We start from the raw sequence: 27,947 nt of genomic DNA on the forward strand, positions 1-27,947 counted from the left end.
AACAAATATAGTTGAATTTTAAAAGAAACCTCCGATTATCAAACTGTGTGATATAAAAATAATTGTTTCAATAGGAAAATAAAAATAAAGGCTAGAGTATTTCAGACTTGGAATACTAAGAGTTGTCTTGGTCTGCCCATCAGATCCTCCTGTCTTCTGGTCTCAGCCTCCAGCCCCTAGACCACAGTGGTGAGTTCTGTCCAACACTGGGCAAATATATTATCACCACAGTGATTGGTCCAGGCATGCACATTGACCCAAGATAGCCAATGGGAAGTCTTTCTCCTAGTCCTCTGCCCCCCCCCCCCCCCCCCCCCCGCCAGTTCTGCTTGCAAGATGAAGAGCTTAGCCTGGTGCTGTATGTGACTATGAACTAATTGTAAGGAGAAAGACTAATGGTGGTAGGAGAGACTGAAGCAAACTGGCAGAGAAAAGCAGAGGAGAGAGTTAGGAGGGAGACAGGAGGAGACAGCAGGAGAGAAGAGTAAATAAATATGAGTGCATTTGAACCCTGGGTCCTTGTGTGCTCTAGGCCAGCTTCATCACTGTGCCTTTTCTAGGTCAACTATTGAGCCTGTAATTTTTCCTTTTTGGCTTAAGATAGTTTGAGTTGGATCAGAAATGGGAACAGAGCAAGTCAAATGAGGCACTTGAGGAGCAAAATTTAAGGAGGCGTCTTTACAAACCTGACAGTGAGCACCTTCATACATTTCTCACCCTGAGCTCCTCACTGGCCGCCTCTTAGTCTTGACTTTGAGTTGAGTTTTAATAACTTGTAACCAAACAAATTCTTGGCTAATATAAGCTCTACTTGTTACTTTCAATAAATAAAAAATTCTTGGCTAATTTAAGCTCTACTTGTTATTTTCAAATTGCAAGTTAAAAACATTATATTAGTTGATCCAGTTGGCCAAATACACCCCAATTTTTTTAGGCTGCATTATTTTTAATTAGGTACAAAGATCTTGTTAACATATCACCTAGAGACCATTTCACCCACTGCTTTAGGCTGCCAGTCTCTTGTCTCTCTCTTCAGCAGTGGTGAGGTAGATACCCTTTCCTTGGGTTTTGTTGCCCTTGCCAATAACAAAGATGCTGGAAGGCCAGGTGGCAAAGCTGTTGCTGTTGGCATCTTTCACATGAACCACATCAAAAGATCCAGGGTGCCTCTCTCTGTTGGTAATCACACCAATTCTTCCCAGGTTCGCACCTCCAGTCACCATCCACAGGTGACCAGTATCAAACTTGATGACATCACTACTCTTGCCAGTATCCAAATCAATCCGAATGATGTCATTCACCTTGATGAGGGGACCAGGGTAGCGGATGGTGCCAGCATCATCGGTTACCAGATGAGGGATTCCTTTTGTAGCCACAAGATTTTTCTCACTTTGCACAATTTGTACTTGGCCTCCTCAGCTGTAATATGGTGAATGGCAAAGTAACCCTGATGTTACAGATCAGACGGAAATTCTCTCTGGTCTTGTCAATGATGATGACATCTTTGAATCCAGCAGGGTAGGTTCTATCAGTTTGGACCTTGTTGTCAATCTTAATGAGCCGCAGCATCCAAATCTTTAGTTCATCTCCGGTCAGGGCATACTTAATTCTGTTTCTTAGGAAAAATGATGAGGGGGAGACACACTCTCAGCTTGTGGGGACTGGTGGATGGATGAGGAGCAGACACATCAGTCAGTGTCTCCAGCATCCATTGCTTTGAGCTGCTACCAGTTCAGATGCTTCTTGGGACCATAAGCCATGGCTACCTTAGGCATGGAAAGAAGTTCACCTTCCTCCCCTAAAAATTCAATGAACAAGCCAGGCACGGTAGCTCACACCTGTAATCCCAGCACTTTGGGAGGCCGAGGTGGGTGGATCACCTGAGGTCAGAATTCGAGACTAGCCTGACCAACATGGTGAAACCCCATCTCTACTAAAAATACAAAAAAGTAGCTGGGCATGGTGGTGGGTGCCTGTAATCCCAGCTACTTGGGAGGCTAAGGCTGGAGAATTGCTTGACCCTGGGAGGCGGAGGTTGCAGTGAGCCGAGATCACACCATTGCACTCCAGCCTGGGCAACAAGAGTGAAATTCCATCTAAAAATAAAAAATAAAAAATAAAAAAATTAAATTAAATTAAATGAACATATCCTGAAGAACACAGGCCCACAGACAACTGGGTCAAAGTCAGTGGGTTTCTACAGAGGCTAAGAAAGTGGATGTGGCCCATTTCACGATTGCCAGCAACTGACGTGGCTCCAGGACCAGTGATTCATTAGGGAACATGGTGTGTGTTGGTTATAACTAAGTTGGATGTCAGTTGTCACTTTCTCAGAGCTCCTGTCTTTCCGACTTGTCTTATGGTTGGTGGAATAGACACAGAATTCATTTCCCCTCCTTTGGGCAGCAGTACCTGGGATTATGCTTGTCACATAGAAATTAAAATTAGACGTGTTGAATTGAACTGATCTGGTCACGCCTTACCCTAGACACATCTAACAATGGGGGTGTCACTCATTCTTGGCCAATTGGTGCTTTTCTCCTCTGGCTTTGATGCTTAGCTCATGGGTGGACATGTGACCTGAAGCAGCTTATGAGACTCCAGTGCCAGGACTTGTGTTGAAACTATTGGGAAAGAACAGTCCTCTTCTTCTGGGGCTGCAGAGCTGTGAGACTGTGAGTCCAGTGGCCTTTTTATGATCTGGGAGTGACAGCCTAAGAATGGAGCTAGTGGAGCAGACAGAGAAAGATGAGTCCTGATTTTCTGGATCCCTGGATGTAACCAACTCTGTACTTTTCAGTTATTTGAGCCAACAATTCTGTTCTGTTTGTTTTGCTGAAGCGAGCCAGAATTGGGCTTCTGTACTTGTCACTAAAGAGCCCACATTCGCGGTGGCTCACGCCTGTAATCCCAGCACTTTGGGAGGCCGAGGCGGGTGGATCACGAGGTCAGGAGATCGAGACCATCCTGGCTAACAAGGTGAAACCCCGTCTCTACTAAAAAATACAAAAAATTAGCCGGGCTTGGTGGCAGGCACCTGTAGTCCCAGCTACTCGGGAGGCTGAGGCAGGAGAATGGCATGAACCCGGGAGGCGGAGCTTGCAGTGAGCCAAGATCGCACCACTGCACTCCAGCCTGGGCGACAGAGCGAGACTCCGTCTCAAAAAAATAAATAGATAAATAAATAAATGAGCCCACATTAATACAGTCCATTTTTAAAATCTGCATATCTGTTAGGATGCTCGTGGTGGTGGTACTTGCCAATGGCCAATTCACTGGGATTACACAATAAGGTTTATGATCTCACAGGAAATCAGGCATAGAACACCTTCAGGCACAGTTTGATCAAAGCTCCAGCTCTACTTCTCTGTGATTCTCTTAGTTATGCCCCTCTCCATGTATTGGTCTTGGTGGCAGCAACATGACTTAAGCAGTTGCAACACATTCAGATTCATCAACCAGAGGCAGAAAAGGGACTGTCTCTTCCAGCCTGTGCTGCTTCAGAGAAGCCCCTCAGCAGACTTCCCTTTCCATCTCATTGGACATAACTGAATCCCGTGCTCATTCCTAAGCCAATCCCAGGCAAGGGGGATGGGACCACCATGTTTGGCTGGGGCTGAGGCCAAGATCCACCTCCCTATAGCTTATGTCCCATAGAGGGACATATATTTATGCATTCCTCTCCCGCATCTTCACTCTGCTTGCTCTTCAGGTTCCATCCCCTACCACATAGACAACTTCCTCCCATATTGAGGAAAAGCTCTTCATATGACCTTGTGCCCTTTCCAGCCACCATAATATTTCTCTACTTCCTTCCATCAGGGTTAGGTGGCTCCATGGTTGGCAGAACTCAAAGGAAGTTTCTGAGGTGTGCAGAAAGGCTCTATGTTCAGGATAGGCAAAGGCTCTGGGTGGCAGAACCAAGGCCAAGGAGGTGAAGTGTTAGAGATTCAAGATGGCTGACAATATACTCCTTGAGAAGTAGTGAGCTCTCCACCAAGGGAAGTGTTCAAGCAAAGTCTGGGTGGCACTCTCTGAATCATTATAGAAGGACTTCACCTATTGGGAATGAGTTTGGACTGGATTTGTTAATTCATTCATTTATTCAGCAAATCTTTATTGAGCACCAGGTACTATCCTGAACACTGAGAATATGCCTGCATTTTGTAAGCCAGGAACATAAATAATAATGAAAAGAGAATTCCTAACCTGCCTACAGCAATTTCCCACACATTAGCTTATCTGGGCCTAGGGCAGTCCTGTGCAGAAAGCAGAGCTATTACTCCCTTTTCCTAGCTGCAGCGGAAACTAAGACTCATAATGTTGAGATGGTCTGCCCAGTACACAAAAAGGAGGATGCGTTCCTTTCTCTAGTTTTCAGGTAGTTTGAATAGAATCCCAGCTGAGGCCAGGCATGGTGGCTGAGGCCAGGCATGGTGGCTCATGCCTGTAATCCCAGCGCTTTGAGAGGTGAGGCAGGCGGATCACCTGAGGTCAAGGAGTTCGAGACCAGCCTGGCCAACATGGTGAAACCCCGTCTCTACTGAAGATACAAAAATTAGCCAGGTGTGGTGGTGGGCACCTGAAGTCCCAGCTACTCGGGAGGCTGAGGTAGGAGAATCACTTGAAGCTGGGAGGAGGTTGCAGCGAGCCGAGATCATGCCACTGCACTCCCTCTAGCCTGGACAACAGAGTGAGACTCTGACTCAAAAAAAAAAAAAAAAAAAAAAAGTATCCCAGCTGAAAGACACCCGAGGAATCATCTATTTCCATCTCCCCGTTTTGCAAGATGAGAAAGAGACTCAGGGACCTCAGGGCATTTGCCAGAGATCACATGGCGGGTAAGTAAATGGCAGCGTGGATCCCAGACTCCGGTGCCTGACTCCCAAGCCTGTCCTAATTCACCCTTTCCCAATCCACAGGGTACTGGCAGCTTTCAGGTGACCAGCGGGCTCCTTGATAAAGACGGGGTTCCTGTCGTTCTCAGGAACGGAGGCTGGAGGTGAAGGTAGTTACAGGTGACGGGCCCAGGGCCTGCTGGCAAATAGCAAGCCTGAGGCTGAACTGGGCCCCTGGATACAACCCGACGTGGGCCACAGTTAGCCTCAGTTTCCCCTTCAATCTCCAGACCTCCTTCACCCTTCCGCCTTCACCTCCCATTCCCGGGTCTCAGATCCTCCTTCAGGGCGCTTTGCTTCGCCTTCTCCATTCTGTGCTCCTGGTGCCTCCTTGTGGCTAAAATATCAACTGCAGCAATGACTGACTAAATTCGCAGGAAAATCCCAGAGATCTTAGGATGCCGAGATTGAAGGACCCTTAGAGATGATTTTAGAAATAACTTGCATTTGCATTTTTTCCCAGTGGCGATACTGATCTGAGCCCAGGTTAGAACCCAGGAACCCTGGTTTCTAGACAAGTTCTCCAAATGGGCAGTCACTTACTAAGTATTTGAGTAGGAGTGACTGTAATTCAAGGAAGGAAATGACCTGATCAATCAATCAATCAATCAATCAATCTGTGGACTCAGCTTGATCAATCAAGTTGATTTTAGGGACAATAACATGAACTAAATAAAAGCTAATATAGTTTTGTCCTTAAGCATATAGCTCTGGAGAAAGAAGGAGTTGGTTAAACCCTGCAACTTCACCTCACAAAGCCTGTTTCCTCATCTATAAAATGGGAGCAAAAATAATACCTGATATCTTTGCAGAAATGATGTGAGAATGACATGAAATGGTTCGTTGAAAACAGTGTGCACATTGCATGGAAACATTCATGCAAAGATGAATCTTTTTTTTTTTTTTGAGATGGAGTCTCGCTCTGTCTCTCAGGCTGGAGTGCAGTGGCGCGATCTCGGCTCACTGCAAGCTCCGCCTCTCGGGTTCACGCCATTCTCCTGTCTCAGCCTCCCAAGTAGCTGGGATTACAGGTGCCTGCCACCACACCCGGCTAATTTTTTGTATTTTTAGTAAAGACGGGGTTTTACCGTGTTAGCCAGGATGGTCTTGATCTCCTGACCTCGTGATCCACCCGCCTCGGCCTCCCAAAGTGCTGGGATTACAGGCGTGAGCCACCACGCCTGGCCCACGTGAAGATGAATCTTAGACCTAAATGTAAAACCGAAAACTATAAAACTTTTGGAAGAAAACACAGGAAAAAAATATTTGTGACCTTAGGTTAGGCAAAGATTTCTTAGATGCAACACCAAAAGAATGATCCATAAAAGAAAAAAATGGATAAATTGGACTTTATAAAAATGAAGAACTTCTGCTCTTCAGAAAGACAGTTTAAGAGAACGAGAAGTTGAGACTCATTTATCAAATGAGTCTTTTTTTTTTTTTTTTTTTTGGTGGCAGACCAGAGTTTTAATCATTACTCAAATCAGTCTCTATGAACATTCGGGGAGCAGAGTTTTAAAGGATAACTTGGTGGGTCACCTGTAACTACCTTCACCTCCAGCCTCACCTGAGAACGACAGGAACTCCGTCTTTATCAAGGAGCCCGCTGGTCACCTGAAAGCTGCCGGTACCCTGTGGATTGGGAAAGGGTGAACTAGGACAGGCTTGGGAGTCAGGCACCGGAGTCTGGGATCTGTGCTGCCGTTTACCTGCCATGTGACCTCTGGCAAGTGCCCTGAGGTCCTTGAGTCTCTTTCTCATCTGCAAAATGGGGAGATGGAAATAAATGATTCCTCAGTTGTCTTTCAGCTGGGATACTTTTTTTTTTTTTTTGAGACAAGAGTCTCACTTTGTTGTCCAGGCCGGAGGGAATGCAGTGGCACAATCTCGGCTCACTGCAACCTCCGCCTCCCAGCTTCAAGCGATTCTCCTACCTCAGTCTCCTGAGTAGCTGGGATTATAGGCATGTGCCACCATGCCCGGCTAATTTTGTATTTTTAGTAGAGAGGGGGTTTCTCCATGTTGGTCAGGCTGGTCTCGAACTCCCGACCTCAGGTGATCCACCCTCCTCGGGGAACAGAGTTCTATCAAAGCCAATTAAAAAAGCCTAAGTGAAAAATAATTATTCTTGCTGCACTTTATGCAAATAATCAGGCCAAGTACAGTAAGACTAAAGTTTACTTTGTAAACAAATCAGTTCCATCATGATTTGTTTTTAATAAAAACGGGGACTGGAGAGAGAAAAATTATGCTTCAAAAGAAAAACTAGAGTACACTGTTGTTAGCTGTTCTTGAGGTTTTTTCTGCAGTTTAGATTAAATTCTATATTCTTTGTGGGTTAGAAGTCCCCAAGCTAATGCTTTCAAAGCTTTGCTTTTAAAACTGGGAATTGTACTCCTCATCCTAGGACTCGTTACACTGTAGTAAAACTATAGATGAGATACTCATGTTTTTGCCACGCAAGCCTTGAAAGCCCATCCAGACCTGCATGAGTCGCTCAGACAGTTGCAAAGCGGTTCCACTCTTCTCACCTTGGGGTTCACTCCCATTCCCACTATGTCCGTCCCCTGTCAGCAGGAAGAAGCCAGAGTGATTGACGGCCTTTTCCCATCTTCATAGCCTACACTTTTATTAAGGTGTTATAAAACCCAAAGGGAGGGATTGAAACTGCCTTTGCAAAATTATGACTGAGACAGTGAAAGTGATCTAACTTAACTGATTCCATCTTGCCTCTAATCTCCAGGCTGCCCTTGTTCCTTCCTGGGTGTAGGCTGAAGTAACTTTGGGAGAAACTTGTTTATAGTGTTAAACAAAGATGGTAACAGCCCTTTCCCAAAATGGACTTCCTTCTTGCCAGGGGACTAGATTGCCTTTGTAGGACTAACATTAGCCACAAGAGTAGAAATTATGGTTTAGGAGTCATGCAGCTGGAGACTACAAGATTCTGACCCTCCCTAAACTGCTCTAAGATCAGTGCTTGAGATATTTTGCAGACCTTGCACTTGATGGATCAGCTGGCCCCACTCAGATCAAGAAACTGGCTTGTCTGATCTGTCTGATCTTGTGGCCACCCAGGAACTGACTGAGCACAAGAAGACAGCCCTGACTCCCTAAGATTTCATCTCTGACCAATCAGCACTCCTGGCTCACTGGCCAAATGTCATTTTTGTGCTTATATCTAAAATATTAGGTAAGAAAGAGACATGATTTATAACTTGATTTTGGAAAGTTTGTCAAATATCAAAGGTTTAAAACACTGGATATCACAAAATAGAATCCCAGGTCACCATAAGTCAATCATTTGGCCAAAATGATAACTCCAAAAAATTTTTTTAAAAGAAAAACCTTTACTCTAATAGAGGAGACTTAGCTTTCCAAACAAGACACAATGAAGACAGCATGAGGCCAACTGAATCTGTTTCTTTTCTCTCTCTTCCCTTTTTTTTTTCCTGCCATTTACCCAAAGGAGAAAACAAAACCCTTTCATTGTATTTTAACTTTACATACAAAACGTCTTCAAAAGAGAAAACCAAATTTCATGTTTGCATTAGTGCATCTTTAATGTTAAAGCAAGTTTTTAAAATAAAATTTTATATCTCTATCCAGTTTAATTAGTTTGACCATAAGGTAAGATTTTCATAAACTTTTTAGAACCCTTTATGATTTTCTATCCAACAGTAGATCAATTTCTAAGAAAACCCTGTTATTTGGACACATGGGCCCAGAATCTGGCCCCACGTCAGTATGATTTTAATGTTTTTAACCTAAGGAAAAAACTAAATAATTTCTTTTAAATTTTTGCCAATGTGTTTATACCCAAAGAATTTTTTTTTTTTTTTTAAAGACGGAGTCTCTATTGCCCAGGCTGGAGTGCAGTGGCATGATCTTGGCTCATGGGAACCTCCACCTTCTGGGTTCAAGCAATTCTCCTGCCTCAGCCTCCCAAGTAGCTGGGATTACAGATGTGCGCCACCACGCCCAGCTGATTGTTATAGTTTTAGTAGAGATGGGGTTTCACCATGTTGGCCAGGCTGGTCTTGAACTCCTGACCTCAGGTGATACACCCGCCTTGGCCTCCCAAAGTGCTGGGATTACAGGCGTGAGCCACCACACCTGGCCCAAGAATTTTTTTTTTTTTGAGATGGAGTCTTGCACTTGTTGCCGAGGCAGGAGTGCAATGACACAATCACAGCTCATTGCAACCTCTGCCTCCCTGGTTCAAGTGCTTCTCCTGCCTCAGCCTCCTGAGTAGGTAGGATTACAGGCACATGCCACCACACCTGGCTAATTTTTATATTTTTAGTAGAGACAGGTTTCACCATGTTGGCCAGGCTGGTCTCGAACTCCTGACCTCAGGTGTTCCGCCTGCCTCGGCCTCCCAAAGTGCTGGGATTACAGGTGTGAGCCGCCGTGTCCAGCCTGTATACCTACAGAATTTTTACAAGATCAACCCTTTACAAACCATTTCACTTTGCTTAAACCTTCAGTTTTGTTCTGTTACTCTTTTAGTTTAAGACAATCTTTTTTTGTTTTTGTTAAGGCAATATTTAAAACCCTCTGAACTGGACAAAATTACATTCCCTTTAACAAAAGCCATATTTCCATACTGCTGCCTTTTTTTTGTTTGTTTGTTTTTTGAGACGGAGTCTTGCTGTGTCGCCCAGGCTGGAGTGCAGTGGCACAATCTTGGCTCACTGCCTCCTGGGTTCAAGTGATTCTCCTGCCTCAGCGTCTCCAGTAGCTGGGACTACAGATGCGTGCCACCACGCCTGGCTAATTTTTGTATTTTTAGTAGGGATGGGGTTTCACCATGTTGGCCAGGCTGGTCTTGAATTCTTGGCCTCAAGTGACCCACCGGTCTCGGCCTCCCAAAGTGCTGGGATTACAGGCGTGAGCCACGGTGCCTGGTCTCTACCCTGCATTTCATTGAAAGGCAACCCAAAGCCAATCAGCCCATCTCTCATGGGAGTCTCATCTCCCAGTGGGGGGGTGGGGGGGGGTGGAGATATTTCCTTATCTTCCGGGTGGCCAAGAGCATGCTTCTCTGATCCAAGTGTCAAAGAGTCCAAGAGTCAGGTATCCCTCCATAACTATTATTAGCCATCACTTAAAGTCTAATTTAAGTCGGGAGCCACTGCGCCCGACCATTTATCCACTTTTAATTCTTGGGGTTTCACGAGGAAAACAGAGGTTTTTCCCAAAACAGGGTCTGTGATTTTCCAAATGAGTCCCAAGTTACCAGAAGTTATTTTAGGGCCTCTCGTGTGCATTAAGGGTGGCAAGACAGGCTGGGCGTGGTGGCTCATGCCTGTAATCCCAGTACTTTAGGAGGCCGAGGCGGGCGGATCACTTGAGGTCAGGAGTTTGAGACCAGCCTGGTCAACATGGCAAAACTGTCTCTACTAAAAATACAAAATTAGCAGGTGAGGTGGCGGCGTGCACCTGTAATACCACCTACTGAGGAGGCTGAGGCAGGAGAATCGCTTGAACCCAGGAGGTGGAGGTTGCAGTGAACCGAGATTGTGCCACTGCACTCCAGCCTGGGTGACAGAGCGAAACTCTGTCTCAAAAAAAAAGAAATGGACCCTTCTGGCCATGGGGCTGGTCGCGGTGTCTCATGCCTGTAATCCCCAGCACTTTGGGAGGCTGAGGTAGGCAGATCACCAGGTCAGGAGTTCAAGACCAGCCTGGCCAACATAGTGAAACCTCGTCTCTATTAAAAATACAAAAATTGGCCGGACTTGGTGGCAGGTGCCTGTAATCCCAGCTACTCAGGAGGCTGAGGCAGGAGAATCGCTTAAACCTGGGAGGCAGAGGTTGCAGTGAGCTGAGATCGTACCACTGCACTCCAGCCTGGGTAACAGAGTGAGACTCCGTCTCAAAAAAAAAAACAAAAAAGAAATTGACATTTCTGTTCCTAAACCTTACATTTGTTTTATCTGAGTTCCTTCTTCAGGAAACTCAGGCCTCTCAAAAAAAAAAAAAAAAAAAGTATCAAAGAACTGAAAGTCACCAGATTACCCCATCTGACTATGAAATGCTGGACCCCTCATTCATCGTGACTGCTTCCTTGTCCCTTCTGAGTTCCTGTTTTCTTATACGTTGTTACATTTCTTCCCTGCTATATAAAGCCCTAGTTTTAATCCAGCAGGGAGATGGATTTGAGACCGAGCTCCCGTCTCCTCAGCTGCAGCACTGGCCTAAAGCTTTCTTCCTTGGCAATACTCATTTTCTTAGTAATTGGCCTTTTGTGTGGTGAGCAGCAGGACCCAGATTGAACCCCTAGTGTTTTGGTAACAATGGTTTCACAGGGTTTCACAGGTGTATACATATGTCAAAGCTTATCAAATTATACCTTTAAATATGTGCAGTTTATTATAGGTCAGTAAGGCTGTTTCAAAAAGAAAAGTAGGCCAGGCACAGTGGCTCATGCCTATAATCCCAGCACTTTGGGACGCCAAGGCGGGCAAAACAGTTGAGGCTGGGAGTTCAAGACCAGCCTGGCCAACATGGTGAAACCCCGTCTCTACTAAAAATGCAAAAAATTAGCCAGGCGTGGTGGCAGGCGCCTATAATCATAGCTACTCAGGAGGCTGAGGCAGGAGAATCGCTTGAACCCAGGAGGCAAAGGTTGCAGTGATCTGAAATTGTGCCACTGCACTCCAGCCTGGGTGACAGAGCAAGACTCTGTCTCAAAAAAAAAAAAAAAAAAAAAAAAAAAAAAAGAAAGAAAAAGAAATACAGTGCCTGGCTCATAACACTCTGATTTGAGGAACTTCCGAGCGAAGGAGTGACTGGTGAGGCCAAGGCCCATCATTCCGTCCTCATGGACCATTTTTCTTTTTTCTTTCCACAAGGTCTCCCGTCGTCTGCTGCTGGAACCTTTGGCCAATCAATGGTGGGTAAGTCCCACTGGTCCAAAGGAGACAGAAAATGAACCCCCTGGGTGTGACCCCCACTGGATGTGACCTCTTTTTGGGAAATCCTCAAAGCCTGCATTCTTTTATGAGCTTCTGACAGCAGCATCCTCATGGATAGACAGTGGATCAACTCTATGACCTGCAGATAAATTGATGCCTTCCTCTTCATAAGACTTTTCACAGACTGCTTAGAATTGAATCTTTTTTTTTTTTTTTGAGACGGAGTCTCACTCTGTCGCCAGGCTGGAGTATAGTGGCACGATCTCAGCTCACTGCAACCTCCGCCACCCGGATTCAAGTGATTCTCCTGCCTCAGCCTCCCAAGTAGCTGGGACTATAGGCGTGCACCACCATTCCCAGCTAATTTTTGTATTTTTAGTAGAGATGGGGTTTCACCACGTTGGCCAGGATGGTCTCCATCTCTCGACCTCGTGATCCGCCCGCCTCAGCCTCCCAAAGTGCTGGGAGTACAGGCGTGAGCCACTGCGCCTGGCCGAATTGAATCTTTTGAGTGCTTGCACCATCTTCATTAGCTTGTACCCCAACACATTTCCTTTTTGTCATGGTTACTGGGAAGCTCACAGTCAAGGCTGGTGTCCAACTGTGTGATTAACTCATCTTAGGTGTCTATCACCAGTTTCCTGCTCCTTTTATTTTAGCTGAGTTCCTTCCTTCCTTCCTTTCCTTCCTTCTTTTCCCCCCTCCTTCCTCTCTCCCTCCTTCCTTCCTCTTCTCTTCTCTTTTCTTTTTTGTTAGACAGAGTCTCACTCTGTCATCCAGGCTGGAGTGCAGCAGTGCCGCCATAGCTCACTATAACCTTAAAAGGGCTCATGTAACCCTTCCGCTTCGGCCTCCCAAAGTGCTGGGATTACAGGTGTGAGCCACTGTGCCTAGTCTCTCTCTCTCTCTCTCTCTCTGCATGCCACTGTGCCTGGTCTCTCTCTCTCTCTCTGTCTTTCTTCAGAGTTTTGCTCTTGTTACCCAATGGTGCAATCTTGGCTCACTGCAACCTCTGCCTCCCTGCAACCTCTGGCCTCCCTGCAACCTCTGCCTCACGGGTTCAAGTGATACTCCTGCCTCAGCCTCCCAAGTAGCCGGGATTACAGGCTTGTGCCACCATGTCTGGCTAATTCTGTATTCTTTTAGTAGAGATGGGTTTTCACCATGTTAGTCAGGCTGGTCTTAAACCCCTGACCCCAAGTGATCCACCAGTCTTGGCCCCCCAAAGTGCTGGGATTACAGGCGTGAACCACTGCACCCGGCCCTGTATATACATATGTATGTATGTATGTATTTATTTTTTTTTTTGAGACAAGGGTCTTGCTCTGTTGCCCAGGCTAGAGTGCAGTCGTGCAATCTCAGCTCACTGCAACCTCTGCTTCCCAGGTTTAAGCAATTCTTCCACCTCAGCCTCCCGAGTAGCTGGGATTACAGGTGTGTGCTACCATGCCTGGCTATTTTTTTTTTGTATTTTTAGTAGAGATGGGGTTTCACCATGTTGGCCAGGCTGGTCTCAAACTCCTGGCCTCAAGTGATCCGCCTGCCTCAGCCTCCCAAAGTGCTGGGATTACAGGCGTGAGCCACTGCGCCTGGCCCTATTTATTTTTAATACATCTATCTTATGATGTGTCCCACTTAATGAAGTTATCTCAGATTTTTTTTTCACAAATAGGTGGGGATTAAATCATAAAAAGTCTCCCCTGTAACTTCCATAAGGCCAGGGAGCACGTCCTGCACATTACCCCTGTGTCCCACCACGCATCTGGGAGAGTGCATTGCATAGGATAAATGCTCACTAAAAATATGTTCACTTTATTAGGTAATTATTATGTCAGGTGCTCTCCCAAGAGAACATTCTGGAAGGAAACTGAGTGACCACATGATGCTGCTATTAACATCTTTTTCATTTCCTGTTTCCTGTGGCACCTGGGGGCAATGTCAGTGCAGGTGCTAAGACGCCACTCTCATACCTATTTGGTCCCTGGACCTTGGCGAATGCCTAACAGGCATTTACCCAGTGACTAACAGGGAATTTTTGCTCCTCCGAGGGGAAATCTGAATTAAATCTAAAGTGAAATGCCCCCAGTGGCATTGTCCTTAGTAACTCTGTTTCTCCCAGGAAGCGCTGCCTCCTGCGTTAGAATTTACTCCCTTTCTTGAAGTCAGAGGCTCATCTTTAACTTGTGATTCAGTGAGGACGGCCTTCCAGGCTGGGAATGGTTCCTTAGGGACATCTGGCTGCGGCTGAAATTGCCCATCTCTCATCGCTCCTAACAAAGTCCACATGATGTAAATTTCAGACTGTCCCAATAGGACGGTGCTCAGCATAGCTAATGAAGGATTTCAGCCTTTGGCAAAAAAAATGGAAGGGTTATTTAAAACCAAACTGTGTCATTTAAGAGTGATGGCTTTAATGAGCTCCCAAGGAACTCATAAAAGGGCCCAGAGAATAAAACAAGGAGGCCCAAAATAGTCAGAACCTGTAAGCAAGGACCCCTAACTTATAGCAGTGGAGCCCTCTGCCTGTTTTATTTTAAGGACCCATTTTTGTTCTCTTCCTTGCTGTAACCTAAGGATACAAGAATTTTGATTATATATATTTAAAAAAAACAGGTTAGGTTGCACCCTTGCTGATCCTCAAAAAGCTTTAGTGGAATGGATACCATCCCCAAAATGATGAAGTTTAAAGTTTTGGTTTGGCATTTAGGGACCTACAGGATCTGGCCTCAACGCTCCTTTTCAATTACTTGCTCCTTGCTCTCTGTTGCACATCCTGGGCTCTAGCTGTACTGGGCCAACTCGTGGTAGCTTTGTACCTTTGCTGTTTTTTCCCCCCTCTTCATGAAAGGCCTTTCCTACTTCCATCCCAGTCACTCCACCCTCCATTCTATTAACAGAACTCAAATTCTTTCCCTGGTGGAAATAAACAGCATCTCCCTACTGTAGCACTTGGTTGTGCTAATCTCACTGGACCTGGGGCAATCTGTAACTGTCCATGTCTACCTCCCCACAAGGCCCTAACCAGTCAGAGGGAAGAGGCTGGCTATATAAGGTGTATCTCCTAATGCCCAGCCTAGAACCTTGGATGCAGGAGGCTTTCTGTAATTGTTGGTTGTGAAGTAAATAGCATGCTCTCTCTTTTTTTTTTTTTCTTTTGAGACGGAGTCTCACTCTCTTGCCCAGGCTGGAGTGCAATGGCGCGATCTCGGCTCACTGCAACCTGTGCCTCCCGGGTTCAAGTGATTCTCCTGCCTCAGCCTCCCAAGTAGCTGGGATTATAGGCATGTGCCACCACGCCTGGCTAATTTTGTATTTTTAGTAGAGACGGGGTTTCTCTATGTTGGTCAGACTGGTCTCGAACTCCCGACCTCCCGACTTCAGGCAATCTGCCCACCTCTGCCTCCCAAAGTGCTGGGATTACAGGCGTGAGCCACAGCGCTTGGCCACGCCCAGCTAATTTTTTGTATTTTTAGTAGAGACGGGGTTCCACCATGTTGGCCAGGCTGGTCTCGAACTCCTGACCTCAGGTGATCCACCTGCCTTGGCCTCCTACAGTGCTGGGATTACAGGTGTGAGCCACCTCGCCTGGCCGCTTTTTTTTAAAATTCTAGTTTTCTTAATTCAAAATATGCTGTACATTCACACTCAAAAGATACAACAGAGTGAAAAGTCACCTTCTCTGTTCTCTAGCCACCCCCTTCCCTTCTATGGAAAGAACCAATTATTATCAGCTTTTTGTGAATCTTTCTGGAGACATGCAACATATATAGTATAGTCTTCTCTCTCCTTTTAAAAATAAACGGGGTTCCTCCTTAGTTTTGCAGTTTGCTTTTTCACCTGACTATGCACACATACACATATTTTAAAAATTTACTCAACCAATTGACTATTGATAACATTTAGTTTACTTTCATTATTTTGTTATTAAAAACAATGTTGGGCCTGGCGGGACACATTTTACATACATTGAATCAGGCCACTAGGTAAGATGTGTCTAAAAACTACAGATGATGTGTCTAAAAACTGTAGATTGCTCCACAAAAGTAAAATATCTTTATTAAATCAGCCTGTTATATATAACAGTTTTTAACTCCATTCCTTAAATACAATTGGGGTCAAATAAGAATTACTTTCTATAAGAATAGGGTTAGAATCGTTAGATTGTTAACACTCTGAGTTATCTTTGATGATTTTCAACCCAAGGGATGATCATGAATTTGGTAAACACACACACACAAACTTAAAATGAGGTCTAACCTTAAATTTTTAATAGAACTTGTCAAAAAGTTTGTTAGCAAAAGTGTGGGTGAAAAGAGATTCCCGGCCAGGCGCAGTGGCTTACTCCTGTAATCCCAATACTTTGGGAGGCCAAGGCGGGCGAATCACTTGAGGTCAGGAGTTCAAGACCAGTCTGGCTAATATGGTGAAACCTTGTCTCTACTAAAAATACAAAAATTAGCTAGGCATGGTGGTGCACGCCTGTAGTCCCAGCTACTTGGGAGGCTGAGGCATGAAAATCACTTAACTTGGGAGGCGGAAGTTGCAGTGAGCCGAGATCACGCCACTGCACTCCAACCTGGGCTACAGAGCGAGACTCCGTCTCCAGAAAAAAAGAAAAAAAAAGAAATTCCCACATATTGCTTATAAATGTAAAATTGGACATTATGGAGAAAAATTAGACAATGTTGATCAACATTAATGGTGCCGACACCCATTGACCTAGCAATTCTACCTCTAGAAATTCTCCCTACATAAATATTCATACATGTAAACATGCAAATACAAGAATTTAGGCTTGGCATGGTGACTCACGCCTGCAATCCCAGCACTTTGGGAGGGCAAGTCAGGAGGATCGCTTGAGCCTAGGAGTTCCAGATCAGCATGGGCAACACAGTGAGACCTTGACTCTACAAAAAAATTTTTAAAAAATTAACCGGGTGTGGCGTGCATCTCTAGTCCTAACTACTGGGGAGGCTGAGGTGGGAGGATCGCGGGGTGGGAGGCTGCAGGGAGCTATGATTGCACCACTGCAATCCAGCCTGGGCGACACAGCGAGACCCTGTCTCAAACAAATAAACAAAGCATAACCTGTAGGAGATAGCTCAATGAATGCTGATGTTTAGAAGAAGGATTTGGGTTATCTCCGATTATTTTAGAAAGGAGATGCATTACAGAGATCAGGGAACAGTCTCTGAAGAAGGATCCCCTGGGTTTGACAGCCATCCCTATTGCTTTTAGCTGTATAACCTTGAGCAAGTTACTTACCTGAGCCTCAGTTTCTTCATCTGTAATCTGCATTATAGCTGTGTTGTGAAGTTTCAATGGGATGGTGCCTGCAAAACTTCCCCCAGCCCCGAACCTGACACATAACAGGCACTAAGCGTAGCCGTAATTATTATTTAATAAATATGTTGTTCAATGTGGTGATGGCAGATTAAGGGGCTACTTTGGTGATATAATCTGCCCTCTTGGGGTAGAGTTGAGGGCTTTGGGGTTGGGTAAATTCCTCTCTAGCACTCACTAGACTTCGAGCACATCATTCCCTAACCTCTATGGCCTCAGTTTTCTCATCTGTAAAGTGGCCAGAATAAATTCCAAGTCTTGAGAGTTTGCTCTGAAACTTAAACGTATATTACTCATAAGAGTTTAATACACAATTATTTTATTTCCTGCCAATCTAATGGCGAAGACATGGAATAACCCATCAAACAGCCCAGTAACGCCAGGAAACAAGAGGGACGGAGACCAGGGCGATGGGCTAGTCAGTCATGGCCAGTGCGCCGCGTTTCGAAGGGGACGGCCACGGACCGGTGGGTGGTCGCTCAACTCCCCAATCGCTCTCCGACACCCGGCTGGGGAGACAGGACCTCCCCGGAGACCGCAGCAGCTTGATTGTCACCCGGGCAACCCCACCTTCCGATTCGCTCTACAACCCCTTGCCCCCGCTTCCGGTTCCGGCGTCGTGCGTCATCGCTAGGCGACTGATTTGGAGTTTCCGGTCAGGTTAGGCCGGGGGGTGCGGGCCTGGTCGGAAGGAGGTGGAGAGTCGGGGGTCACCAGGCCTATTCTTGGCGTCACAGTCGGCCACCAGGGCTCACCGCCGTCATGGAGAGCGGAGGGCGGCCCTCGCTGTGCCAGTTCATCCTCCTGGGCACCACCTCTGTGGTCACCGCCGCCCTGTACTCCGTGTACCGGCAGAAGGCCCGGGTCTCCCAAGAGCTCAAGGTCAGTGCTGGAGCCGGCCTGGCCTCAGCCGGGTCATCTCTGTCCCAGGTCCTGGGGAGCCCATGATTCACCTTGGCCGCCCCACCGTCGGAAACTGTCCAAAAAAGAAAACAGCCTCTGAAGGGTGTCATCCAGCCAGTAAATGGAGGAGCGAGGGGCAGGATTCGGGCTCGGGATAACGGCTGCTCCGCTCCTTTTCTCCCAAGTCCCTCTTATGACTCAGAATGAATCTTGACTTCATTACTTTACTCGAAAAATATTTATTGAACACCTGAGATGCGCCAGGCAGTGAGTAGAACAGATGAAAGCCCATTCCCTCGTGGAGATTCCATTTTAGTACGACTAGACAGCAAACATGTAAATCAGGCGGTGTAACAGATGGTGAGCAATGCTTTAGAGTAAGGTAGGGGAGAGAGGACGTGGAATGCTGGAGAAAGGGGGATCTCCTATCTTAAATAAGGTGACATTTGAGCAGAGCCTAGGAGGAGATGAGGGGAGTCATGCAGATATCTAGCGGGAGATGGAGGGAACAGCAAGAGCAGACATCCATTTACTGAACCACTCCACTCCTTGCTTTACAGACGCTTCCTTTTTATATTACAACTATTTTTATAAATGGCACTCTTTTTTGAACTGTGCTTTACGGTTTACACAACACATTTGCATTTATTTTTATTTTTTTGAGATGGAGTCCTGCTGTGTCGCCCAGGCTGGAGTGCAGTGGCGCGATCTGGGCTCACTGCAGCCCCTGCCTCCCGGGTTCAAGTGATTCTCCTGCTTCACCCTCCCAAGTAGCTGGGATTACTACGCCCAGCTAATTTTTTTTGTATTTTAGTAGACACAGGGTTTCACCATCCTGGCCAGGCTGGTCTCCAGCTCCTGACGTCGGTTGATCTCCCCGCCTCGGCTCTCCGAAGCGTTGGGATTACAGGCGTGAGCCACTGCGCCCAGCCACATTTTCATCTTGATTTTATTTTTTTCTTCACAATATTTTTTTTTCCTTTCTTTTCTTTTCTTTTCTTTTTTTTTTTTTTTTTTTGAGGCGGAGTCTCGCTCTGTTGCCCAGGCTGGAGTGCAATGGCACGATCTTGGCTCACTGCAACCTCCGCCTCCCGGGTTCAAGCGATTCTCCTGCCTCAGCCTCCCGAGTAGCTGGGATTACAGGCACCTGCCACCACGCCCGGCTAATTTTTGTATTTTTAGTAGAGATGGGGTTTTGCCATGTTGGCCAAGCTGGTCTCCAACTCCTGACCTCAGGTGATCCGTCTGCCTCAGCCTCCCAAAGTGCTGGGATTACAGGCGTGAGCCACTGCCCCGGGCCCACAGTAATTTTTTGAAGTAGATAAAATGACAGTTACCACCACATTGCAAATCAGAAAATTGAGATTCGGAGGAAAGGCCATACAGCTAGTCAGCTTGAAACTTAAATTTAGGTCTTTTGATTCCAAGGGTAGGATTTTAATCTGATTGACATTGCTTTATTGTGACTATCTGACTGGTCCAGAGAGATGGGCCTCTTTAGGTCAGAGACAGGGTCTTATTCATCCATTCTCTTTCCTCTAGCTTCTAACACAGTACTTGACAAGTGGTAGATGCTCAATAAATGTTTGTGGGTTCTTTTTGACTGAAGTTTCACAATACAAGAGCTAAGGGCCTAACCTAATTTGATGTTTATATGAAAGATGGATTCCTAAACCTGACTAACTTCATTATCAGATTGTTTTCAGTAAGGGTTTAGAAACTAATATGTGGGCCGGGCTACTCCAGCCTGGGTGACAAGAGCAAGACTCCATCTCAGAAAAAAAAAAACAATGTGTGAAATCCAGTCCCTGCCGTGAAGGGAGTTTTGGAATCTGGAAAGAACGAAGTTATGAGGCAACTGGATTTGCTGTGCAGTGGCGTTATAGTGAGATTCCAGCTGCCCTGTATTTCACCTGATTAAATAATCAAGTTAATCCTGAAGTGATTAGCTCTGTGTAACTGATACTTCACTTTCTGACTCCAAACCACTTTGGCCTCAAGTTGGCTGGAAGTGGGATTCTTTGAAGCTGTGAACTCTTTAGGTTTCAGCTTTGGGTGACCTTAAAACCTTTGCCAATCAGTTCCTAAATGAGGATGAAATAGCTGCTTCCTGGAAAAAGAGTTGGGACTCTTAATATTTTAGATTCTATTTTCTATTTCCTTCCTCTCTTTCTCCCTCCCTTCCTTCCTTTTCTTTCTCCTTGGCCTTCCTTCCTGTCCTTCATTTCTTTCTTCTTTTTTTTTCCTTTTTTTTTTTTTGAGACATGGTCTTACTCTGTTGCCCAGGCTGGAGTACAGTGGCACAAACATAGCTCATTGCAGCCTCAAGCTTCCAGGCCCATGCCAGTCTCCTGCCTCAGCCTCCTAAGTAGCTGGGACTACAAGTGCACACCACCACTGCCAGCTAATTTTTTATTTTTCATAGAGATGGGGTCTTGCATGTTGCTCATGCTAGTTTTGCACTGCTGGCCTCAAGCAGCTATCCCACTTTGGACTCCCAAAGTGCTGGGATTACAGGTGTGAGCTACCATGCCCGTCCTAGATTCTATTTTCTTGATCAGATGACAAAACTTCCAGAGTGGGGCTTGTGTCCTATCCTGTGTATCTCTCATAGTGAGGAGAATGCATATTTATTGCGTGCCTCCAATGTGCCAGCCCCTGGGCTGGATTCTTTCACACCTTGAAGTTCATTTAACCCACATAAAAATCCTGTGAAATTGCATTTTCCCTGTCCTTTATGGTTTTGGAGCCTGAGACTCATAAATGAAGTAGTTCCAAGTCACAGTGGTTGCATTGGAGCTTGATTAAACTCCAGATCTTTCTGATCATATTCTCCCTCTTCCCCCTTTAAAATTCGAATTGGCCGTCCTGTGATGGATATTTACTAGCTGTCTCACTTTGGGCAAATCACTTCACCTCTCTGAGCCTGTTTCCTTGTCTGTAATTGGTGATAATAATGTCTATCGTAAAGGGATGGTGTGGGCATTAAGTGGTTTATGCATTTGAAGTGCCTAGCATATTACCTGGTACATAGTATATTTAAATGCTTATTTATTCATTAATCTATTCATCAAATAATGTATTAAATGCTTGCTGTGTGTCAGGCACAGTTCTCAGCACTAGGGGGATAGCAGTGAACGGGACAAACAATGTCCAAGCCCTCCTAGGGTTTAACATTCTAGTGGAAGGAGACAGATAATGAGTAAATTGTTAGTTGTTATTGCTGTCATTTTGGTATCTTCACAGTGTAAGTGGCTAAGAAATTTTGATTGACCTTGCTCCTGTCACTTACTGTGTAGCAGTAGCTTAAACTCAGAGTGACCTTCATATACATCTTGTATCTCATCACCTCTTTAGAGGTTACTGAATCTGGCATCCTTAAGAATTGTTTTTGGGAATACCCTGAAAGCAGAGATGGTCCTTTATTCGTCCCTGAATCTCTGACACTCAGCACACTGCCTGGCACATAGATGCTCAGGAAATGATTGTTGATTTTATTCCTTTTCTCTTATTTTTGAAACAGCAGTAACAGGATTGGTTTCCCAAGTGCAATGGGTTGGATGCTCTGAGTTGGAAGGCAGAGGAGAACTAGGGATTGTTAGAGGAAGACAGCAGCAGAAGGAACCATGCTCACTTAATTATGACCGTGAAAAAAGGCAAAAAGTAGAACAGACTGGGTGCGGTGGCTCACACCCGTAATCCCAGCACTTTGGGAGGCCGAGGCAGGAGGATCACTTGAGCCCAGGAGCTCAAGACCAGCCTGGGCAACGTTGGGAGACCCTGTCTCTGCAAAATAAAAAAATTAGCCAGGTGTGGTGGTGCATGCCTGTGGTCTTAGCAACTTGGGGGCCTGAGGTGGGAGGATCACTTGAGCCTGGGAGGTTGAGGCTGCGGTGAGCCATGACTGCACTACTGCACTCTGGTCTGGGTATAACAGTGAGACCCCATCTCAAAAAAAAAAAAAAAAAAAAAAATGTAGAATGGCATTTGGCACCAGTTAACAGTCTTCCTGTTGAAGCAAAGGCAACCCCCCTGCTTTGTTTTTTTAATAACATACAATGCAGAGCATTGGTTCGTAAAGATGTGGTAATATTAATAATAACGCCTACCAGTTCTCAAACCACTACCATGTGCTAGGTGATAGGTTAGGTACTTTATACCTGAAACCTTTGGATCATAGCTCTGTGTTGTCAAGAAGAGATTGAATGATGTTCAGTCTGTGGTATGTAAATTGACTAGTACCTTTTATATTTTCACTAAAAAGTCTTAACATGAAAAGGAGTGTAGGTTTTGGTTAACTGGAACAAGAATGTATGTGGCACCCCCATTCTGCAGTGATGGAAGAGGGCAGAGGCATGGCTCCATTCCTGTTGATGTACACAGCTTTGAAATCTGATTCTCTGTAGTCACCTTCCTGTCCAATTTCCATATTGTCTTGACACGAAAAAAACAGAATCTTTTTCTTTTTTTTTTTGCCTGTAAGTTTGATTGAGCATGTCAGTGTTCAATGGCAATTTATTTAAAAATTTTTTTTTTTTTTTGTATTTAGGGAGCTAAAAAAGTTCATTTGGGTGAAGATTTAAAGAGTATTCTTTCAGAAGCTCCAGGAAAATGTGTGCCTTATGCTGTTATAGAAGGTATGTTTGCTTATTGGTCAGTGGAAAACAACTTCTTTTTCCCAAAAGATTGATAAAGATCATCTTGGCTAATATTAAGTGCCTTTTGTGGTGTTGGGTCCATGGTCCAGAACATACTTTGGGGTCAGAAAGACGTGGGTTATTGCTTTGTGATCGCTAAGATTACCAAACCTCCCTGAACCACTGTTACCCGATCTCGAAAATAATGCTTACCTTTATGGGGTTGTTATAAGACAAATTATGTGATCCATGCAAAGTGCTTAGGAGAGTGCTTCTAAAATGTGACTTATGGTGATGGGAATGTCATTGTTTTGATTAATTAGCAAAAGTCAACTGAAAACATTTATTTTTAACATTTTTTAAATTAAAAAAATTTTTTTTTTTTTTTGAGGCCAGGTGTGGTAGCTCATGCCTGTAATCCCAGCACTTTGGGAGGCTGAGATGGGCTGATCACTTGAGCTCAGGAGTTTGAGACCAGCCTGGTCAACATGGTGAAACCCCGTCTCTACTAAAAATACAAAAATTAGCTGGATGTGGTGGCACATACCCGTAATCCCAGCTACTCGGGGGGCTGAGGCAGGAGAATTGCTTGAACCCAGGCGGAGGTTGCAGTGAGCCAAGACTGCACCACTGTACTCCTGCCTGGGTAACAGAGTGAGACTCCGTCTCAAATAGAGTCTTGGCTCTGTCACCCAGGTAGCTGTAGTACGGTGGTGTGATCATAGCTCACTGCAGCCTCAAACTCCTGAGCTCAAGTGATTCTCCTGCCTCAGCCTCCCAAGTACCTGGGACTACAGGCACATGCCACCACACCCTGCTAACTTTTTAATTTTTTGTAAAGATGGAATCTCACTGTGTTAACCAGGCTGGTCTCAAACTCGTGGCCCCAAGTGATCCTTCTGCCTTGGCTTCCCAAAGTGTTGGGATTATAGGTGTGACCTACTGTGCCAGACCAGAAAACACATTTTAAATTATCTGAAAGGAGAGGGCAGAAAAATTCTTCAGAAATAATAGAATTTGTGTCCACTTAGGAGCTGTGCGGTCTGTTAAAGAAACGCTTAACAGCCAGTTTGTGGAAAACTGCAAGGGGGTAATTCAGCGGCTGACACTTCAGGAGCACAAGATGGTGTGGAATCGAACCACCCACCTTTGGTATGTATCACTTCTCCACTGGCCAAAACCCTTGCAGTTGGTCTATTCAAATGCTGGGGTCCTGGGTGCTGTTGCCGTGACTTCAGCTTCTTCTGAGACAGGTTGAAGCCCAGTCTCTTAATGCAGGTCATATTCTTGTGTGTAGCCTGTGGGCCTCCTATGTCGGAATCACCGAGGCATCTTGTTGAAATGCAGATTTCTGAGCTCCCTTCAGTCCCTGAAGTGGATAAGTCAGTCCCTGGTGACGTATCCAACCAGAATTTCCAGGATCGGGGACCTGGAATCTGTTGTTAGGCACACTGAAGTTTGAGAACCACTGAATCAGTGATTTCAGTATTTCCTAAAATGTTTTGTGCCATCATATGAAATACCAGTTTTCCAACTGGTCCTAGTGGGTTTTGTTTTAGATGTTTGTTTTACAGTGGAAAGGGAAATGATAGTCTGTGGCGGTATTTGTTGCCCACTGATATCACCCCAGGACCTAAAAATGGAGCCTCCTTGTTAGGAGGCAACTGGAGATAGTGATCTTCCTGCCTTCTTCCAGTTACTTCAGACCGTATGCTGTCCTCCGCATTTAGTTGATCTCCAGCTCTGCCTGGATGTTTGCTGTTTGCTACCCTGTATCTTTAGTTCTCTTATTCTTCTAGGAACGATTGCTCAAAGATCATTCATCAGAGGACCAACACAGTGCCCTTTGACCTGGTGCCCCACGAGGATGGCATGGATGTGGCCGTGCGAGTGCTGAAGCCCCTGGACTCAGTGGATCTGGGCCTAGAGACTGTGTATGAGAAGTTCCACCCCTCGATTCAGTCCTTCACTGATGTCATCGGCCACTACATCAGTGGTGAGCGGCCCAAAGGCATCCAAGAGACCGAAGAGATGCTGAAGGTGGGGGCCACCCTCACAGGGGTTGGCGAACTGGTCCTGGACAACAACTCTGTCCGCCTGCAGCCGCCCAAACAAGGCATGCAGTACTATCTAAGCAGCCAGGACTTTGACAGCCTGCTGCAGAGGCAGGAGTCGAGCGTCAGGCTCTGGAAGGTGCTGGCGCTGGTTTTTGGCTTTGCCACATGTGCCACACTCTTCTTCATCCTCCGGAAGCAGTATCTGCAGCGGCAGGAGCGCCTGCGCCTCAAGCAGATGCAGGAGGAGTTCCAGGAGCATGAGGCCCAGCTGCTGAGCCGAGCCAAGCCTGAGGACAGGGAGAGTCTGAAGAGCGCCTGTGTAGTGTGTTTGAGCAGCTTCAAGTCCTGCGTCTTTCTGGAGTGTGGGCACGTTTGTTCCTGCACCGAGTGCTACCGTGCCTTGCCAGAGCCCAAGAAGTGCCCTATCTGCAGACAGGCGATTACCCGGGTGATACCCCTGTACAACAGCTAATGGTTTGGAAGCCGCACAACTTGACGTGGAAGCACCCCTGCCCCCTTTTCAGGGATTTTTATCTCGAGGCCTTTGGAGGAGCAGTGGTGGGGGTAGCTGTCACCTCCAGGTATGATTGAGGGAGGAATTGGGTAGAAACTCTCCAGACCCACGCCTCCAATGGCAAGATGCTGCCTTTCCCACCTGAGAGGGGACCCTGTCCATGTGCGGCCTGATCAGTGCCTCACCCTGGGAGGATGCCGTGGCGTCTCCTCCCAGGAGCCAGATCAGTGCGAGTGTGACTGAAAACGCCTCATCGCTTAAGCACCAAAGCCAGTGATCAGCAGCTCTTCTGTTCCTGTGTCTTCTGTTTTTTTTTCTGGTGAATCATTGCTTGCTGTGGACTTGGTGGAGGACTCAGGGGAGGAAAGGCTGGGCCCCGAGTACAACGGATGCCTTGGGTGCTGCCTCCGAAGAGACTCTGCCGCAGCTTTTCTTCTTTTTCTTCATGCCCCGGGAAACAGTCTTTCTTCAGAATTGTCAGGCTGGGCAGGTCACCTTGTGTTCCTTTCCCCTCACCTGCTTGCCTCCTTAACGCCTGCACGTGTGTGTAGAGGACAAAAGCAAGTGAAGTCAGCACATCCGCTTCTGCCCAAATGGTCGGGGCCCCGGGCAACAGGTTGAAGAGAGGTCACGTGAGGGCAGTTGGTCAGGCAGCCCTCCTGGTTTCGCCACTGGCCCTGATTTGAACTTCTGCCACTTGGGAGAGCTCAGGGGTGGTCCCTGGTTTTCCCTCCTGGAGAATGAGGCGCAGAGGCCTCGCCTCCTGAAGGACGCAGTGTGGACGCCACTGGCCTAGTGTCCTGGCCTCACAGCTTCCTTGCAAGGCTGTCACAAGGAAAAGCAGCCGGCTGGCACCCTGAGCCTATGCCCTCTCGGGGCTCCCTCATCCAGCCCGTCACAGCGTTGACATCTTGGTGTACTCATGTCGCTTCTCCTTGTGTTACCCCCTCCCTGTATTACCATTTGCCCCTCACCTGCCCTTGGTGAGCCTTTTAGTGTGAGACAAATGGGGCTGTTTCCCCCCAACCTCTGAGTAGTGGGAGGTCACATACACAGCTCTTTTTTTATTGCCCTTTTCTGCCTTTGAATGTTCATCTCTCGTCCTCCTTTGTGCAGGCGAGGAAGGGGTGCCCTCAGGGGCCGACACTAGTATGATGCAGTGTCCAGTCTGAACAGCACAAATTAAACATGTTGCAACCAAGCGCTAGCCTGTTGCTTTGTTAACAGGAGTTAAATGGCTAAGCTTAAGTGTCCCCAGGATGGGATTGAATCCCTACCACAATGGAGTGAAAGGTGGGGGAGTTTGAGGCCTCTGCGTCCTTTTCCTCGGCTATAGTGGTTTGGGGCTCCCCCAGATGGTGTGATGCAGAGGCCGGGATGCCTGCCCCCTGGGGAGGAATCTGGACAGCCTGTGCGTGGGTCATACCTGGCCTTGCTGACCATCTTTGAAGTCTGTCCCGACAGCCTACAAATTAGGGCAGTGAGATTTCTCCTGCTGGGAGAATGGGATGGGGATGGGGTGCTGGGGGACAGCCGAGAGGAAATGAGCATTTAGCAATACTGCTGTGTACGAGGTACTGTGCCGTGTGCTGTTTCAAACTCATTTCAGAGTGAGTTCATCCTCACAAAACCCCTGCAGGCTGAGTCCTGGTGTCTCTGCTCTACAGGTGAGGAAGTAGGCCCAGGGAGGGTACATTCATTGGGCTGAGGGCACAGATACAGCAAGTCACAGGTCTGAATTTAAACCCCAAGCTATTTCTAAAGTCCTCATCTTCCTGCTCACCAGTGTGGGGCCAGCGAATTCCTCAGTGCTGATAGGAACACTTACAAGAGACGTGCTCCCCAAGTCCATAGAGGAGAACTGGTGGCCACACTAGAGGAACAGGCAAAAATTGGGGTGAGAATCCACTTGCCAATATTGAGTCCGTCCAGTGACGTACGAAGACTTTGGTTTTACACAAGGTGCTGGAAGGTGGGGCAAGGTGAAAGGCCCTTGATGGGAATGGCCTCTTTGCGCACCTTGAAAGCCTCCGTCCCCTTTTCATCGTCCTTCTGGCGCTTAGCTTGTACTAGAAGGTGAATGAAGTGGCCCAGTGGGATTTGCATGGTAAGCTATCTGAGTTCAGCCCTTGGCATAGCTTTCATGGGGAAATCTGATCAAAGAGATTAAAAAGGAGCAGGCAGGCTGCTTTCCCCAGCCCACCTCAATCTTGGACAGACTCCAATTCATCCCGAGTGTTCTTCCCCACTGAGCTTCCCAACTGAGCTCCCTGTCGTGGGAGACCCAGGACCGGCACACAGCCCCTGCCTCAGGAAGCTGGCATGTGCCTGGACCCCCTGGGTGCAAGGGCCCTGCTTGGTCCTAGCCTGCTGGGAACTGAGACTGTCCCATACTCTACTTCAGCTATCACTGGCCGTTCCCACCTATTTTAGGAGCCTAATCTCCAGGAGGGTTGCATGGGCCCTAAATGGATGTGTGGAACCAAGGCTGGCAGGAGGGATGACAGAGAAAAGGGGAAGCAGGAAGTCAGTTCTGAACTGACCATGGGATGATGATGAATTTTGAGTCTCCCCTAAATCACCCCTGTGCTCAGTCACTTTACTCCCAGGCAGCCAGCGTTGGGCAGGAATCTTGAATAATTGCTGCTGGTGTTCTGACTGTCCGTGCCAGGCAC

General features: G+C 46.6%; 1 protein-coding gene and 1 pseudogene across 1 annotated transcript; one reads left to right on the forward strand and one right to left on the reverse strand.

Moving 5' to 3' along the window:
- Nucleotides 1–35: 35 nt before the first annotated feature.
- On the reverse strand, nt 36–17,209 carry LOC129051966 (small ribosomal subunit protein eS4-like; annotated as a pseudogene).
- Nucleotides 17,209–26,473, forward strand: MUL1 (mitochondrial E3 ubiquitin protein ligase 1). The gene is made up of 4 exons (XM_002811352.3): nt 17,209–18,043; nt 22,614–22,701; nt 23,733–23,853; nt 24,501–26,473. Exons 1-4 carry the CDS (start codon nt 17,924–17,926, stop codon nt 25,228–25,230), a joined length of 1,059 nt encoding a protein of 352 aa, XP_002811398.1. The 5' UTR covers nt 17,209–17,923; the 3' UTR covers nt 25,231–26,473.
- The last annotated feature ends 1,474 nt before the right edge of the window (nt 26,474–27,947 follow it).

Source organism: Pongo abelii, chromosome 1 (genome assembly GCF_028885655.2).
Source record: "Pongo abelii isolate AG06213 chromosome 1, NHGRI_mPonAbe1-v2.0_pri, whole genome shotgun sequence".
Classification (NCBI taxonomy): domain Eukaryota; kingdom Metazoa; phylum Chordata; class Mammalia; order Primates; family Hominidae; genus Pongo; species Pongo abelii.